The sequence below is a fragment of the Trachemys scripta genome, chromosome 3 (genome assembly GCF_013100865.1).
Source record: "Trachemys scripta elegans isolate TJP31775 chromosome 3, CAS_Tse_1.0, whole genome shotgun sequence".
Taxonomy (NCBI): domain Eukaryota; kingdom Metazoa; phylum Chordata; order Testudines; family Emydidae; genus Trachemys; species Trachemys scripta.
Window position 1 is genome coordinate 74,400,388 of NC_048300.1, and position 18,968 is coordinate 74,419,355.

Sequence of the window (18,968 nt, forward strand, 5' to 3'; positions counted from 1 at the left end):
TCTGGCCAGAGGGAAGTATCTCTGCTGCTCAACTAGCACATCAGACCCCCAATCAAGGTTCGCCACCACAACCTTTCAAACCACTTATCTACAGTAGAACCTCAGAGTTGTGAACACCTTGGGAACAGAGTTATTCGTAACTCTGAACAAAACATTATGGTGGTTCTTTCAAAGATTCACAGCTGAACACTGATTTAATAAAGCTTTGAAACTTCACTATGCAGAAGAAAAATGCTGCTTTCCCTTTATTTTTTTAGTAATTTACATTTAACACAGTACTGTACTGTATTTGCCTCCACCCCCCCCCCCCCCTTTTGATTCTGCTGCTGCCCGATTCTGTACTCCCGTTCCAAATGAGGTGTGTGGTTGACTGGTCAGTTCGTAACTCTGGTGTTCATAACTCCGAAGTTCTGCTATATATGCATAACAGGGTTTTCAGAACTCCTTGTATTCTCTAACAGCCACTGATGTACAGTAGAACCTCAGAGTTATGAACAGCGGAGTTACAAACTGACCAGTCAACTACACACCTCATTTGGAACCAGAAGTACACAATCAGGCAGCAGCAGAGACAAAGACAAAAAAATCAACCCATATGCTGTACAGTACTGTTAAATGTGAACTACTAAAAAAATTAATAAACAATGTTTAAAGTAAAAATATTTGACAAGGTAAGGAAACCTTGGGCTTGAACTCCACAGTGTGTCTTGTCTATTTAAAGCAGGGGTGGGCAAACTTTTTGGCTCAAGGGCCACATCTGGGTGGGGAAATTGCATGCAGGGCCATGAATATAGGGTTGGGGTGCTGGGTGTGGGGTGTACAAGGGGGCTCAGGGCAGGGGGTTGGGGTTCAGGAGGGGGTGGGGGTGCAGGGAGGAGTGCAGCAAGGGGCTCAAGCAGTGTGTTGGGGTGCAGGAAGGGTGTGGGATGTATGAGGGGGCTTAGGGCAGGGGTGTGGGAGGAGGCTCAGGGCAGAGGTTTGGGGTTTGGCAGGGGATGTGTGGTACAGGCTCCAGCCTGGCGCCACTTACCTTGAGCGGCTCCGGGGTGGCAGCAGGGCTAAGGCAGGCCTCCTGATTGCCCTGGCCCCATGCTGCTCCAGGAAGTGGCTAGTACCATGTCCCTGCAGCCCTGGGGGTGGGGGGCAGAGGGCTCTATGCATTGCCCTCGCCTGCAGGTACCTTTTCCCCCGAAGCTCCTGTTGGCTGCGGTTCCCCGTTCCTGGCCAATGGGAGCTGCGGGGGGCGGTGCCTGCAGGTGAGGGCAGCATGCAGAGCCCTCTGCCTCCCCCAGGGGCCGTAGGGACATCGTGCTGGCTACCTCTGGGAGCGGCGCGGGGCCAGCGCAGGCAGGGAGCGTGCCTTAGTCCCGCGGTGCCACAAGGGTGACAATCCCTCCGGCTAGATCCAAAGCCTTGAGGGGCTGGGTCCGGCCCACGGGCTGTAGTTTACCCTCCCCTCATTTAGATAGTCCCTGCCCTGAAGGGTTTACAGCAGTGGTGGGCAACCTGCGGCCCATCAGGGTAATCCGCTGGCGGGCTGAGACAGTTTGTTTACATTGACCATCCTCAGGTTAACCCTAACCCAGCCTCCCCTCAGTCCCTGGAAAAATCATGGAGCAGGTCCTCAAGGAATCAATTTTGAAGCACTTGGAGGAGAGGAAGGTGATCAGGAACAGTCAATATGGATTCACCAAGGGCAAGTCATGCCTGACCAATCTGATTGCCTTCTGTGATGAGATAACTCATTCTGTGGGTATGGGGAAAGCGGTGGACGCGATATACTGTGATTTTAGCAAAGCTTTTGATATGGTCTCCTACAGTATTCTTGCCAAGAAGTTAAAGTATGGATTGGATGAATGGACAATAAGGTGGATAGAAAGCTGGGTAGATTGTGGGGTGATCAGCAGTTCAATGTCTTAGATGGTAGCCGATATCAAGCAGGTCAGTCCTGGGGCCAGTTTTGTTCAACATCTTCATTAATGATCTGGATGATGGGATGGATTGCACCCTCAGCAAGTTTGCGGATGACACTAAGCTGGGGGGAGAGGTAGATACACTGGAGGGTAGGGATAGGGTCCAGAGTGACCTAGATAAACTGGAGGTTTGGGCCAAAAGAAGTCTGATGAGGTTCAACAAGGACAAGTGCAGAGTCCTGCACTTAGTACAGAAGAATCCCATCCACTGCCACAGGCTGGGACCGACTGGCTAAATGGCAGTTCTGCAGAAAAGGACCTGGGGATTACAGTAGACAAGAAGCTGAATATGAGTCAACAGTGTGCCCTTGTTGCCAAGAAGGCTAACGGTATATTGGGCTGCATTAGTAGGAGTATTGCCAGCAGATCCAGGGAAGTGATTATTCCCCTCTATTCAGCATTGGTGAGGCCACATCTGGAGTATTGTCCAGTTTTGGGGCCCCCACTACAGAAAGGATGTGAACAAATTGGAGAAAGTCCAGTGGAGGGCAACGAAAATGATGAGGGGACTGGCCACATGACTTATGAGGAGAGGCTGAGGGAACTGAGCTCATTTACACTGCAGAAGAGAAGAATGAGGGGGGATTTGATAGCAGCCTTCAACTATCTGAAGGGAGGTTCCAAAGAGGATGGAGCTAGGTTGTTCTCAGTGGTGGCAGATGACAGAACAAGGAGCAATGGTCTCAAGTTGCAGAGTGGGAGGTCTAGGTTGAATATCAGGAAAAACTATTTCACGAGGAGGGTGGTAAAGCACTGGAATGGGTTACATAGGGAGGTGGTGGAATCTCCATCCTTAGAGGTTTTTAGGCCGGCTCAACAAAACCCTGGCTGGGATTATTTAGTTGGGGTTGGTCCTGCTTTGAGCAGGGGGTTGGACTAGATGACCTCCTTAGGTCTCTTCCAACCTTAATCTTCTATGATTCTATGAACCTCAGGCTTTTCACTTTCATATTAGATAAAATCTCTTTTCTGATGAGTTACCTATTGCCACAGCATATCACTTACCTATACGAGGGATCCACCATTTACAGCCAGCCTACTGCTTCAGGACTGTCATCCAAGTTTTGGATAAAAAAAAACCTCTACATTTTTTTCTCTCTTTCAGTTCACAGTGGGGAAATTCTCTCCTTATTTGATGTCCTGGAGCCAGGGTGTTCTTTTCAATTCCCAATTGTTTCAGTGTCTTTCCATTAACTCTAATCATCCATCATTCTCCTTTCCTGGGCTGGACAATGGAGTTACTTGAAGACAATTTTGTGTAAACAACTGTTTTGGGAGGTGCCCTCCCCATCCACCCCCCTCATCTGACTGCTTACTGCCCTGCTGTTGGATGGAGCTGAAGTTTATAAGCACAGTTTTCAAAATACACTAATTCATAACCAAGGTCTGTATACATATCTCATAATGACTATCAAGTTCAGAACATTATAAGCTTTCATAACAGACCTTAATATATTTTTATAATGCAATGACATAGTATACAATTGGTTTAATTACTTATTTTGGGAGGTTAAACCTTCTGTTCTTCAGTCTGGACTCTGATTGTCACAGTAACCGCTTTTTACAACTCAGCATCTGTAATAGTGGAAGTGCTGTATCAGAAATGAATTATAATTGAGAGAGATCAGAATTTTTTTTTTCAGTTTGTTTAGTTTGTGCATTTGGCAGAGTTGTATAGTCCGTTTTCAGTTTTCTCCCGTAAAATCAGTTTCTTTTGTTTTTGTGGTCTTTCACAGAGCAAATGGGGAGAGGAAACATTTAGAAAAACTAGGAAAGTGAATATTTTAAAATCACAGAAAGTGGGTATGTGGGTTTAGAAGTGTTCAGTATTGGCCGGCCCACTCCTCTTGGTAACATTTCTATTGACTTCAATGGCAGCAATTTTGTCAATTCAGTGCTTTTGAAATCCAACCCATAGTACAGTAGAATCTCAGAGTTACGAACACCTTGGGAATGGTGGTTGTTTATAACTCTGAAATGTTCGTAACTCTGAACAAAACATTATGGTGGTTCTTTCAAAAGTTTACAGCAGAACATTGACTTAATACAGCTTTGAAATTTTACTATGCAGAATAAAAATGCTGCTTTCCCTTATTTTTTTAGTAGTTTACATTTAAATCAGTACTGTAGTGTATTTACTTTTTCTTTTTTGGTCTCTGCTGTTCCCTGATTGCATACTTCGTTCCCAAAGAGGAGTGTGGTTGACTGGTCAGTTTGTAACGCTGGTGTTCGTAACTCAGAGGTTCTGCTGTATCTGAAACTACTTTTTAATGCACATGTGAAGGGGATAGGGTGACCAGATGTCCCGATTTTATAGGGACAGTCCCGAATTTTGGGTCTTTTTCTTATATAGGCTCCTATTACCCCCCACTCCCTGTCCCGATTTTTCACACTTGCTGTCTGGTCACCCTAGAAGGGGACTATATTTCAAGTTGACAATGTTCCTTTAACTTGCAGCAAGTGTGTTCTGTACTTATATATCAGACTAAAGAGGGGTGTTGGAGAAAACACATACATGGGATCTTTATATAGCAGTGTACTACCAGTTGAGTCATATTTTGCTTATGGAAAGTATATCATTTTGGTTTTGTCTTTACATACGTCTAAGGCCATGTCTACACCACTTATGTCAGCAAAATTTATGTTGCTCTAGGGTTTGAAAAAAACACCCCCGAGTGACAGAAGTTTCGGACACATAAGTGGTTGTGTGCACAGTGCTATGGTGGCAGGAGACACTCTTCCACCAACATAGCTACTGCCGCTTGTTGAGCTGGTTTTATTACGTCAACGGGAGAGCTCTCTCCCATCGGCATAACGCGGCTACAAAAGTGATCTTACAGTGGCACAGCTGTGACACTGTAAGCTTGTAGATGTAGACATAGCTTAAATGTTCTCTCTGTTATAGGCATGCCTGCCAAGGCTGAGCCCAGAGACCTCCTATCAATGTAAAATCATGTGAGATGCTGAGAGCCAGGGCTGGTGCAAGGATATTTTGTGCCCTAGGCGAAACTTCCACCTTGCGTGCTTTCCCCCCCCCCCCCCATCGCTTATTATAAACTTTCAAAAATGAATACTGCATAATGTGGCATTGTTCGTTAGAATTAATGCACATTCGGCTTGAAAATTTATGAATTTCATTATTTAGTCTACATATTTAATGAAAATATACACCCCTCAATCCACAGCAGATTTCCCATCAATAACAATACAAGCAATCAGGAGAATGATGAGGAGCAGTTGGCCCAATGCTGGGAGTGGGGACGATATGGCACTAATGTGGTCACTAAACTTCTACCTAGTAAAGTTTCTGGTGTATCTGCTGTCATTCAGTGTGAGAACAAAAATCTTTTGGGTGCTACAGCCTGCCCAGGGTTCAGCTGCACTTAACCTGAGTTACTCGCACACTTGCAGTGGTTGTGCACCATGCAACTGGTCACCCATGTTACATGAAAATCTGGCTCTGAGGGTGTCATAATTAGACTTAACAGTCACTGCCGCATTTTCTAGAGCTGTTGTCCCAGGCTGGCTGCAAACTCAGGCAGACAGAACTGTGTTGGCTAGACGCCCATCACCTTTGGAAGATTTTCCTTGTAGCCATAAGGGCTCAAAACAGCTGTGTTTCTTCACTGAAAACTTACAGGGTGCTGCTCCTGAATTCCAGATTAATACCTTGTGTGGGCAGGTGCAGAGCTCAGAGCTTGAAGGCCTCTGGTCTAATGGTCCGAGCCAGCGCAGAACTAGGAGCCTTGATCTCCTGTGTTCAAAGCAGGACTCCGACAATGACCCCCTGGGTGACCTTGGGCAAGTCATGTCCCTTTTCTCTGCCTCAGTTTCCCAAAAAGTGGGGCTCTATTTACCTGCTCTGCAGGGATGGATAGGGATGAAGCCTTGGAAGGTGGCACCTGCTGAGGATGGTTACACTTTTGCAGCTCTTTAACCCTGTATCCTCTGGAAGGGCCATGAGCCACCCCCGCAGGTGGACCGGTGACCACGGTCTCCTCTTCCTTTCCCCCACCCCCTAGTGTTTACACTGGCCCTGCTGAGAACCTTTAATTCCCAGTGCTTTTAGTGTAAATTGAGGGTGCTCATCACTTTGCAAGATTGGCTTCTAAATGACAATGATTCCCTTCTCTTTTTAGCAGCTGAATTGTAATGCTGGGTGTAAGACTGCAAAAATTGCCTTGAGTTTTGGTGAGAAAAGGCAGCCACTGTATGACAGATAAGGGCATTGGGGACACAAAAAACCCTGTGGGAAGATTGGGTCCCTAAAATAGCGGGGAATGGGAAAGTGGCAGAAAGGGAGCTTGTGGTGGCAGAACCAGAATGCAAGGTGCAATAAACTCAAGCTACACAAGCTATGAAGTAAGTGACCCTCTGCTAAAGGTGCAACTACTGCTAGAATGTAACATGTATCTGATTAGAAACATGCTATTTTTAAAGGTTTCAGGGTAGCGGCCGTGTTAGTCTGTATTCTCAAAAAGAACAGGAGTATCTAAGGTGCCACAAGTACTCCTGCTATTTTTAAAAGCAATCAGATGACCGGTCTAAAAGTTGGGGCATAGAAGATCAGGGATTAGGCTTCAACAATAGCTAGTTTGAGACAGATTGTAAACTCAGGGCAGGGACTGACTGACTGACTTGTAAAATGCCTACAACAATGGGGCTTCCTTTTTGGTTGTGCCCAAAATGCTAATGTAATAGACATGATTAATAATGTCCTGTGTAAAAAGCTGGCACTGCAGTTCTATCCTGGGAAGACCATGGGTCAAAAAGTAATTCCATCACCCTATCAAGCATTTTCGGATCTTCAGACTTAGCGAGCGGCTTTCATTTTTGTTTTCTAAATGTTATGTGGCTGTTGAAATACGTGTGCTGTAACTACATGCTGGGAGGAATGGGGGTAGAGAGAAATGGCCCATAATGACAATCTCCACTGCCTACCTGGGAGCACCCTCTAAATAGCTGCTAAGTGAGCATATTGGCCTCCCTCTAATCCAACTGTAGAACTCTCCTTTGCTGGGCCTGGGACACTGACAAAAAATGCCAAGCCAGGCCCAGCATCCTACCATTGGCTCAGTGCTTCCTTGCGCCCCTGTCTTGTCAGTATCCACCTTCTGTCTCCTACCTTGCACGGGGAGGCCCGGGACTCCCTGAGGCAGGGGCTGTCTCTGCTCTGTGTTTGTGCAGCACCTGGCACACTGGGCTCCAGGCCTGGACCGTGCCGCTCTCCCAGATCTGCAGCAAACTAACACCTGCTGGAGGTGGCCGAGAGCACAGTGGGCTGCTCAGCCCTGCCGGAGCGGGGCATCTAAGCCGGTGGGGGGAGGGGCGATTACGCGGGGACAGGCGACTCCCGCTCCTCGCTATGAAACGCCCCTTAGCGCAGTGAGCGGGGACTGGGAGACAGGGCTGCAGCCGCCCGGCCCCGCGGGTCACTGGCCGGGCCGCTCTAGGCTGGAGCAGCCGCCTGGGCACGTGCGCGAACAGCTTCCCCCTGCCCCGACCGAACCCAGGCTCCAGCACGCGAGCCTCGCGTCGGTACAAGGACGGGCCCCATCGTTCGCACATGCGCAGAGGGACGAGCGCGATCGCAGGCTGCGGTCAAGCCCGGCGGTGAAAATTGGAGCGAGCTCCCCACGCATGCGCAGTCAGGGTGTTTCGTTCAGGCACGTAGACAGACAGCTATTCCTGGCGCGGATCGATGACGTTACACCAGGAAGCGAGGGCCTTTTCTCTCTTCGCCCGCTCCAAGGTGGTGGCTGGGTAGCGCGCTGTGCCGCGTGAGGCAGAGCAGAGCCCGGCTTCGGGGGTTGGCGCAGCGGGGCCCTTCCCTCGCTGCCAGGCAGGATGATGGTGGGTAAAACCAGCGCCCTCGCTGCGGGCCTCTGCGGGGCCCTCTTCATCGGCTACTGCATTTACTTCGACCGCAAGAGACGGAGCGACCCCAATTTCAGGAACCGGCTGCGGGAGCGTGAGTGTCCGGGACCCCCGCCCCTTCCCCCTCACGCGCGCGCCCTCCCCACCGGCTCCACCACCTCACCCTGTCCTCGCGCTGGCGAGTCCGCCCCAGGCGCGTGCTGGAGTTCCCGCGGGAGGGGGGACACGGACACACACGTGGTTTCTCCTGTCGGCTCCTCCCCCGCATGGAGTCTCTGCTCCGCACCCATCCCGCACTGCGGGCCTCCCTCCCTGCCTCTGTCTCCACCCCACGACCCTAGCTGGGCTCTGTTGCATTGCAGCGGGCCCGCTCCGCGGTCTCTTCTCTCCCCCCTTCTCCTCCCCCCCCATGGAAGCTGACCCTCCCCCAGCACGTGCGAGTTGATCGATCTGCCCAGAACGCGTTCTAGGCTGTCTGACGGTCCTGCGCGCAGTAAATTGCTGGAGGGGGTGAGGAGCGGCGTCTTGTCCCAGATTGATTGTCTTTCCTCCATCCACCCCACTTTCCTTGAGACCTCCCTGCGTGGGACCCTGTTTCCTTGGTTACTAGATGTGCACAGCAAAGTAGGCCAAGCAACTCGTAAAATGTAAGGGGTGGGAAATCTTCAGATGCAAAAATGGTGTAGGGGTGTCTCACTCAAGGGAGAGGACCAAAAAGAATAGGCTGGGGCAGTTGCCTTTGCTCATGCTTACTTGTGTGTTCGCCTGAGGTGCACAGTGATTTGTGTGAAGAAGATAGAAAAAAGCATAAAGAATCTCTCCAAGTTTAGCTGGATCTGAATAGTTATTTTTTTATAGCACCAGAGAATCCATTTTAATCTAACTATATTTCTGTGGTTTGCATAAGTTATTTGTTAAGATTCCAATTCAAGGATTTATTTGTCTATTCTTCAAATTTGGCTGAGAATGTGGGAGTGTTTTTAATAATTTCATATTGCATTATCTGGCTGCAGTTACAATGCATTTGTGAGGTAAGGGGATAAAAACATACAATTTGATTTGAGAAATTGCTAAGAGTTGAGTGAGGAAAGTAGCAACACTCAAGGGCTCTGAGCCTGCATATTTTGCTGTTACTTACTGCATTCTCAAACCCCTCTGGTAGCTTTATTGCCATAGCTTCCAGAATAAGAACGAATGCAAGAAAAAACTGAAGATCTATCCAAAATGTGGAGCTAATTTCCTGTGGCTCTTTGTTATTTCACATCTTCAACAGTAGATCAAATGCTCTAATGTAATTGAGTTATGTTTTTAAAGGAAAGATTGTAGTTTTCTGTAAATTTGAGTTCTGGAAGTTACTTATAAACCATTCCTCAGAGCTGATAACCTTTATGTGCTAGTCGAGAGGCAGAGAATCCCTGTACCAAATCTTGAATATATAGAATTCCTAAGCTGAAGAGAATTTTTTGCCAAAGAGGAGTACATCCATAGCTTGCTATGCTAAAAATAGGTATAATTTACGTTCTTCTGTCAAGGTAGTCATGAGTACTCAACCTAAATCTTGGATTTTAAAATATCCTTAAAGATTTAACACTCTTGTATATGGACTGTAATAATCAATAAGTAGCCCTGACTGGATTGTCATATGTAACTTATAAAACACTAATTTACAGGCAAAAGCATGCTTTTCTTGATTTCATAGGCAAGCTTTCACAGACAACAAGCCAGATAAGCAACATGTATTAAGCTGTATCTATACAATGTATGGGCAGGTAACTTGGTTTCTCTGTGCAAGAACCACCTGTAATATTGCTACAATAGTGCACTTCTGCACCTCTGGCTTTGAAAATTGTGAATAAAAGAAATGAGTACAGTCTAATTTTATAACTTAATGAATTCTTTTTGGGTGTTTAAGTTTACTTCTAAAATGACTTGGTCTATTCCCAAGTATACTTGTACCATGTATAGTCATATTTCTGATATACTGAGATGTTCTATAAATTTATTCATAATGTAAATGCCAGATAGCTATTATACTATTGATGAGAGAGTTTGGGCCTGATTATCCCATCTGCCATCATTTTGGTATTACTAAGGGCAGGTCTACACTGAAAAAGCTGCTCTAGCGCTTTACTGGAGACACTACTAGGCTGAAGGGAGAGCTTCTCTCTCTGCTGTCTACACTGGGGGTTAGGTCAGTATAACTGCATCACTCAGGATTGTGGATTTTTCAGTTATGCCAATGTAAGTTTATAGTGTAGATCTGTCGTTAGTTCCAAACTACCGTTGACTGAAATCTTGAAAACTGGATATTTACTTGATATTATTAAAAATGTAGAGTTTCATGTGGTAGCCTTAGTCTTTTTTTATTTAATCTTAACTTTCTGTGTTGAATGAGCCTTTCACTCCAGGTCCAATAGGAATATTTCTTCCCTTTGATTTATGCTCTTAAGCAACACAGTTGTACATCCATTTATCTGCTATACTATTGCTGCATCCTCAACCCCTGCTCTGATTTGTGGGACCATAGAAATACTGTTTGCATATATTTTTAACCTGGCATAGAAATTATTCATTATTGGATTTGGATTAAAACCCCCACTGTTTTCTGATTTCTATGGGGAAAGTTGACTTTGAAATAAATCCAGTTCTGTACTAATCATGACCTTGTCAGCTATTTTTAAAAAAGTATTTGGCAGAAATGAGGTTGGATGTTGCAAAGTGTCCTTGTAGAAATATTGACTACTAAAAATGCCAGCTGGATGCTCGAGTAATGAAGCTGATAGTGCCTTGACAAGGGTCTCTAATGGAGCTTTCAAGACAAATTTAAACTCATAATAGAGATTGTTTTATTAGATCAGCTGCCTTAAAGTTCCTTGAGATCCTCTAATGAAACTTGTCTACATAAGTGTAAATTATTAATCCTGTGTAAAAAGACTGATACATTCCATTGCATTTGACCTATCTGCAGCTTCAGTTTCAATGTCATGTGAAGTGCATCAGAATACAGAACCTCTTCTGGTTCCTTGCGTGTATTTGTTGTTTTTAAAGTACTGCACAGGATCTTTTCAGGGGGAATAAGACAAAACGCCACATTTATTAGTAATACATGTATTCATTAACACTGTATTATATGCATATAATATATTACACTTACACTCTCACACACACACAAACACACTCCATCTTGTTACCAATTAGTTGCTCACCTTAACTTCACTGGCCAGGTGAGTTAGATCGGGGAGGGGGTGGAGCCGGGTTTCTGCCGATCCGGATCGATGCTCCCATGTTGACAAGACGAGACCCGGGGTCCTCTGCAAGACACCTCACTTTTATAGCAGCTTTCCTCTTATGCAAATCTATACCAGATTTAAACTCTGTGTCTGTGTCCATTGGTCCTTTGTGCTGCTTTCTTTTGAGTGTTGTCCCAATACTGCAAAGAGGGTGTTTCCAAAAGAAGGTGCTTGCTTCTATCCCCCCCCCCCCCCGGCCGTCAGTATGTCTGCTTGTCTTTAATGAGCCCACTTGACACGTTTTATTGTCCTTGGCTCTGGCTCCCAGGCCCTCTCCAACAGTTGAGGCTGCCTGGAGGTGCTGCCTTCCATGCCTTGCTCATCCACACCTCATTCATTCAACAGGGCAATTGATTAAGAGTGGGGTGGGGGGGAGAGCTCTTGTTCTACTGCTAGCTATCTTATTCTATCCTTAGGGGCTATAATATTCTACCAAGGGCAATGCAAAGTTTCTAAATGAGGCTTTGATACAAAGTCCCATGAAAACAGAGGTCACACGTGGGTAGACCCACCACAAGGTTATATGAAGAGGCACAATGTAAAGTCATATGAAAATTATCAGAGATTGATCTACATATTGATGTGACTGGCTCTTGACTGTAAGGCCTTATTGATACTGAGGTTTTTCTGAAATTCTCCATTGTGGCTTCCACTGTTTCTCTAGTACCAGGGCAGCTCAACAGGTGCTAGTAACAGAGTGTGTTAGTGTAGACAGGTCAGTGGCGTCTTTACCACTGTTGACTAGGCCTGCTCTGAGAACAGTTAGACAAAATAGTGGTCAAAATGCAGTAGCTGGTCTGCATTGGTGCTCCCACCGTGTGGAACTGCACTAGTAGTAGAGAAACAGAAGGAAAATGTCATGACTACTTTGTGTAGACAGTAGACACAATTTAGGCATTAGATCTTAACAATTAATACAATCCAAAGATTAAAAAATATAACCTTTTTAAGTTTCCATGATATTAGAGATTGATGAAATGTATCTGTTTGGAAGCAGTGGATTGTCTATCATATGGATATACATGGCAATTAATAGTCTAATACTGAGTGGTGAGGGGGACAGGGCACCAAGACTATACTGTTATATCTTCTGTTTTCTGGCATGTATTTAGGAAACTATCTGGGAATCAAAGGCCATAGCAAAAATAAATAGGCCAGATTCATGTTCCAAACATTTAAAAAAAAAAATGCATTACTGTCCATGGATCCTGAAAGTGACTGACACACTAAACTCTTGTGCAGTGTTTGAAAGTGATAGTCTCTTGATCTTGCTTAGATTAATTTCTATTGGAAGCTGCAGTGTCAGATCTATTCTCTGTTTCAATTACTGAAGTGAGACTCTAATATAGGTATATTTGGTGTTTACTTGACTTCAGTGTTTCTTGTCCCAAGTATTGGTTGGCATAGAAATGTTGTCTGCACTTTCATTTTCAGGGTTACTTCACTAATTTTATGTTGTAAGCATTCGGAACGTTAGTCCCCGAAGCTATATTTTAGGAAATGGTTCTTGGATGCTGTGATGTACCTTTGTTCCACCTGCCCTTAGTGTGTGGAAGTCTTGTCGTGTGCCTGCTGTGGATCAGCTCCCCAATTCCACCAGCCTCTGAAAATGCAGACATGCCTTGCTCTCTCTGTACAGATTAGCAATAGGCACATACCAACCTTCAAGCGTCCCTAAAGTGTCCCGACCCTGTTTCCCTGAACACTCTCAGAACTCTCTAAGGCATTGTCTACACTGGAACCTGAATGAAGAAACGTTTGTCATTCAGTGGTGTGAAAAAAAAACCACATACACACCCCAGATGACAAAAATTTTGCCGATGAAAAGTGCCGGTGTGAACAGCGCTTTGTCGGCTGGAGAGCACCTGCCGACAAATAGCAACTACACTTCTCACCTTTTAGTAGCACAGCTGTGTCGCTAAAAGGTACGTAGTGTGGATATAGCCTAATTCTCCAAAAGGAATATTACACATCAGCTAATAAGATTCACCGCTCCACTTAACACACAGCACTTAGATATGTTTATAGGGAAAACCAGAATAAATATATTGTCAAAGAAGATATTCAAATAATAGTAAGAAAGAATATTGGAAACAAATGGTTACATATGAAACAAAATCATAACATGCTTTCTAGAGCCTAAATTTAATTCACAAGACCATCTGTTTCTTATAGGATAGCTCACCCCAAGTCCTTTTCCCAGTGTTTTCAGCCAGGATGGCTGATTGAAGGAATGCCAGTATGTCTCTGCACCCCCAGATATACCAGACCTTTGATGTTCACTTGAAAATAGTCGTCCCATCCCGTCCCCCGCAATCCCCTGCTGTTACCTCTTCCTGTCAATTTCCTTCTGAAGTCTAAGCTCTTCTTTATGATTTGAGACTGTATGCTGACAGACTTGTATTGTAAGATACATAATGGTCCACCAGGAAGATAAATGTCTAGCCACCTCCTGTCTGTAGAAGTTTGCCTCAAGGTGTATGCTGCCTTTTAATGACCTGTCTTTAACTACAAGAAGATAATTTTTAGCATATATACATTTTTCATACATTGTGATGACTAATGTGACACAGGCTTTCATTAGAGTCCTTACATAAGGTTTTTTTGGGGGGGGTTGGTGAATTCAAGGATCTGTATACTCCAGTGCCCTTTGGCAGTTGGCACCCTGAAGTCCTTAGGTCACAAATGCTGATTACAAAACAACAGTTCTATATGAAAGTATACAATGTTGTGTAGTCATATTGGTCCCAGGATATTGGAGAGACAAGGTGGGTGAGGTAATGTCTTTTATTAGATCAACTTCTATTGGTGAGAGACAAGCTTTCAGATCTGGTAAATATACTCAGAGTCTCACAGCTAAGTGGCCTTGAAAGGTGCCTTGAAATGTTTTGACTAGTTATGCTAAATAATCTATTCTACCTTGTATTTAGCTGTGACTCTGAGTACATTTCCCACACCTGAAGATTAGAAGAGCTCTGTGTAAAGCTTGTCTCTCTTCCGAGCAGAAATCGGTCCAATAAAAGATATTACCTCCCTCTCCTTGTCTCTGTACGAAAGTAGACAGTCAAGATGAGCATTTGGGTTTCTATGTTAACCCAAAGCCCTCCTATAAACCTTAACTTCATGTAGTAAAAAATACCATTTTGTTTTTTTAGAATGGATGGAAACTTTCATTTCTATTTAGGTTTGTATGGGAGAGTTCTTAGTTTTTTCCAAGGCCTAATTTTCTAATTACTTTGCTCCTTGCTATCACGCCTGAAGCTGTACTCCTATCTGCTGCTCCAAGAATATTTTAAGCTTGCTGCAGCAAACAGGTGTGGAAGGAATTCACAGATATTCTCTAGAAGCATTTGTTAGGGTTCTCTCTACTTGTTGTAACCAGTGAATTTATGCTGTAGATCTGTAAGCATTCTAGGTTCTGGCTCTGAAACTGTCAGATGCTTCAAAGTGCCTCCGCAAGGGTGTATGTAATGTATTTAAAAAAATTGGTTTGGCTATCTGATGGTTGCTTTTTTTATCAACTTGAAGCAAAATCTTTTAGAAGAAATGATGGCATTAACTTTTGGAACTGATTTGAACAATTCTAGGCCCCAATGGCTTTTTATCTGAGGACTACTTGTGTAGTGTAATGTAGAGCAGTAAGTACTGGAAAATATCTCTGAATCCCAAGAATAGGTTCAAAATGTAATCTTGTTTTTAAAATGGCATAATCCGACAATAACAACCTTTTGCATCTTCTCTATACTCCCTTTTTAAAGACTGTTCTTCTGCAGGCTTAAAATGCATCTCCCCTACTTATGATGAATCATGAAACATCTACATTTTTAAATGTCTGTTCCTGTTCCGACAGGAGATTCTAAAACCAGTTTTTTTTCCTTAAGAGCAGATCTCTGAATGCTGAATTTATGAAGTGATTATCCCTGGAAATAGTTATTTTGTAGTAGCTGCTGTACTCATGCTGAATAGACTTCAGCTACTGCATTCAGCATGAATTCTGTATTCTCGTGGAGGGTAGGGACATGTTAAATGTTTTTCTTGATCCTTTTAAATTTGTCTTTTAAAATTGCTTTCCTTGTAAATCAAGTCTCAGGCTAGCACTACTTAAACTTGCATATGCAAATCAAGGAAACTGGGGGTTAACTGAGAGAGAACACTAATTTCTCAAGCATAAATTGTTTTGAGTGGTAGATTTAGAGACAAAATGTTCTTTATAATGCACTGCAGTTTAATATTGCAAATATCTTTTTTTCATGTATTTCTCCATCTGCAATATGGCATAGTAGTCTAAATGTGTTATGGAAATGTAGGGATCAGGATAGTATTGCAGGTATCATTTTGATAGAAGTTGAAATTTATAAATGTCTTCCATAAACAATGTTGATTGTACATCTCCAGTTTTTCATACATTAAATTGTCAACTGATGCAGGGGTTTGCAGATGTTTTCGTAGTGTGGACCCTCTACTGTTCCAAATATCCTTTTGGCCATTAGAGCAATTGCTTACGTGTATTCTAATGGGCCATATGATCAGCAATTTTTGTCAACCCCTAATTGTTCACTGTCTAGTGATCTAATACACTTATTAAGGCCTGATCTCCACTTGTAAAAACTTTTTTTCAGCATAACTATTTCAGTTAAGGGTGGGAACACAATGATAGTTATTCTTCTTCCCATAGAGGAATAGCTGTACTAGTATAAAGCACGTTTATATCCCTAACTGCATTGACGACAACAGGAGTTGAGCTATTTTGAACTGTCTATGCCATACTGGTATAGTGGTACAACTTCCTAGTGTAGACAAGCCCTAAATCGACTTCTGTATTCCTATGCTACCTGATGATCCCGTAAATGTCATTTCTTTCCCAACAGTTTTTTATTTGCTCAGACTCTTTCGCTTTAACATTATTTGGGGAGTTTGTTGTCTTCTGCTCACTTGAGCCTATTTTACCAGGTGCCAACCCTTCTCTCTTACCTATTAGAGAGGGCTTGTGGCTAGTGATGTTTCTCCAGTGGGCTCTCTTCAGCCCATAAGCTACCTGAGATGCAGAATACCCAAAAGGATATTTAACTGGCTGTTCACTGAGGTAACATGACTCAAGGTTAGGTTGGCTTGATTTGAAGACCAAACTCTTCAGCTGCTCATGAAGGCAAAGACATATGTAAAGGAATCCTGAGCACCTAATGTAATAATCCTGTACTACTCATTCTTTGCATGCTTGTCTCTTCTTTGGCCAGGCATGCATGGAGCAGGAGTAACCAACAGTACAGTTTCTGTAGTACATAGTACAGTCAGTGGGAGAAGAACTCATCCTTCCTGAGACTGTATGCCTAGTGCTTTCCTTAATGCAGGGGGGAGGGGCAAACTTTTTGGCCTGAGGGCCGCATCGGGTTTCATAAATTGTATGGAGGGCCAGTTAGGGGAGGGGGTTGCGGCCCAGCCTCCTCCTGTTCCCTGATGGCCCCTCTGGGACCTCTGCCCCATCCACACACACCCCCGCTCCCTGTCCCCTGACTGCCCCCGCCACCCCATCCAACCCCTCCCCTCATTCCAGATGGCCCCCCTGGGACCCCTGTCCCATCCAGCCATCCTTCTCCCTGTCCCCTGACTGACCCCTGCTGCTCCATCTAACCCCCCCTCCTTCCTGACTGCCCCCCCCCCCGGATTCTTGCCCCCATTCAACCCCCTGTTCCTCCCCCGACCACCCCAACCCCTATCTACACCCCGACCACCACCCCAAATTCCCCTGCCCTCTATCCAAACCCCGCTCCCTGCCCCCTTACTGTGCTGCCTGGAGCACCGGTGGGTGGCGGCGCTATAGCCGTGCCGCCCGGCTGGAGCTGGGCCACGCAGCACAGAGCACCGGGTCAGGCCGGGCTCTGCAGCTGCTCTGCCCCAGGAGCTCACAGCCCCGCCACCCAGAGCATTGCGCCAGTGGCGGAGCGAGGGAGCTGAGGCTGTGGGGGGAGGGGCCGGGGGCTAGCCAGGACAGTTCTGTGGGTTGTAGTTTGCCCACCTCTGCCTTAATGCCTCTGATTGGGCTAGGGGATGGATGGCCATTAAAACATGATTGTCTCCAAAGAGAGAGAACTGCACAGAATATAATTCATCCTTTGCTAAAGGATTTTTCAGTTGCCACTTGTGTAGTAGGTTCATTGATATTCTGCTGTGGGCCTGGGTTGCGTCCCTCAGCCTTCATCCATAAGTGTTTAGTACATGTAATTATCAGTTCCTTATTCTGAAAATAACTTTGGACCATTCACTGTTTTAAAATAAAAACAGAAGATTATAAAATAATTATAAATTAAACCCATGATATTTTTATCTACAGGAAGGAAGAAACAGAAGCTTGCCAAAGAGAGAGCAGGGCTTTCCAAGGTAATACCGTGTTCATGTCTGTAGTCCTATTTTGAAAAATGTCTTGTTTATACCAAGATTAATTGTAAGCAGGATCTGTTCAAAGGGTGCTGTATCCTTGCTTCCAATGCTAACAACCCTCTTGCAATATGCACTGGGGTTTTTTGACTTCCATAAATAACCATCTGTGGGGGTTGTGTTCTCTTCTGCGTAACAGATGAGGGGCCAATACTAGGCGGTATTGTGCTCTTCCAGTTCTCTGAGCTCAGTGTGAACTGAGGGTGCTCAGCTCCTCAGAGGATTATCTGTTTAGGAATTTGTAGGGTTTAATGGTTACCAGATCAGTCAGATGAATTCTGAATACCTGAAGTGTTAAGTTTCTAGCCGAAGTTTTGGATTTGATAACATCTTTACTTACTGTTAGTGAGTCCCCTAATGAGCAATGTGGAAAATAGTTTGTCTTGCCCAAAATGAGAAACATTGTTAGACTTAGACATTGAGTGTATCTGTTACAAAGCATCTTAGAATTTAAACTCTTTTTAAAAAAACAAACAGTAGTTTCCTTTAAATTATTTGAATATAAAAATTTAAAACACCATCGCAGAGAGTGGTAAATGCAATGATGTACTGAAGTCGTTCATGCCTGATCTTTAGAAACATTCATCTAAATCTCGTAACTTAGCAGGCTATTCTATTCTAAGATGCTGCTTTTTAAACCCCCTTTTGCAGTTTTCCTCTACAAATGTGTAGCTATTCAATTTTGTTTTAAGTTGCAGCTCTTTTGTGGTTTATGTATTAATTGATGCTTTTTGAGACCTTGCCAATTTTTTGTTGTTGGTGTATTACAGTTACCTGATTTAAAAGATGCTGAAGCTGTACAAAAGTTCTTCCTTGAAGAGATACAGCTTGGCGAGGAATTACTAGCACAAGGTGATTGTTGCAAAAGTCTCTAAGATGGGAAGCTATAAAAGGAATTCTTCTCCAGTCTGGCAGGGAGAAGAGTGTTGTGGCCTGACATAGAAGCATTAACTAAATGTTTTGCAGAGCTTTAATATGCCATATTTTTAAACTGTGCAAAGATTGTTTTAACAGATGTAGGTCAAAGTGCCATTTTAATATTCTCTTCTATTGTCACCTTTTGTAATTTCTCATGCAGTTCTCTTGACACTTCTCCCATCTCTCCTGCAGCTATGTACAAGTTAAAATTGACTTGCAGTCTTTTCTTTGGGAAGAAATGAAAAATATGGGGAAGAAACACTTTCCCACACAATATTGAATATTTCAAATAAAGAAGAACAGGAGTACTTGTGGCACCTTAGAGACTAACAAATTTATTAGAGCATAAGCTTTCGTGGACTACAGCCCACTTCTTCGGATGCATATAGAATGGAACATATATTGAGGAGATATATATACACACATACAGAGAGCATAAACAGGTGGGAGTTGTCTTACCACCTCTGAGAGGCCAATT

At 44.2% G+C, this 18,968-nt stretch overlaps 1 protein-coding gene and 1 non-coding gene across 2 annotated transcripts in view; both read left to right on the forward strand.

The window, feature by feature from the left end:
* The first annotated feature begins 7,691 nt into the window (after positions 1 to 7,691).
* Positions 7,692 to 18,968, forward strand: part of TOMM20 (translocase of outer mitochondrial membrane 20) — a 14,829-nt gene continuing 3,552 nt past the window's right edge. Inside the window, exons 1-3 of the mRNA XM_034765086.1 lie at positions 7,692 to 7,944; positions 17,469 to 17,515; positions 18,343 to 18,424. Of these exons, the coding sequence (XP_034620977.1) occupies positions 7,821 to 7,944; positions 17,469 to 17,515; positions 18,343 to 18,424 (253 nt within the window). The 5' untranslated portion in view covers positions 7,692 to 7,820. The remainder of the gene's footprint in view (positions 7,945 to 17,468; positions 17,516 to 18,342; positions 18,425 to 18,968) is intronic.
* LOC117875693 lies at positions 8,988 to 9,125 on the forward strand. The gene has a single exon (XR_004645332.1). It is a non-coding gene; the product is annotated as a small nucleolar RNA SNORA14 (small nucleolar RNA).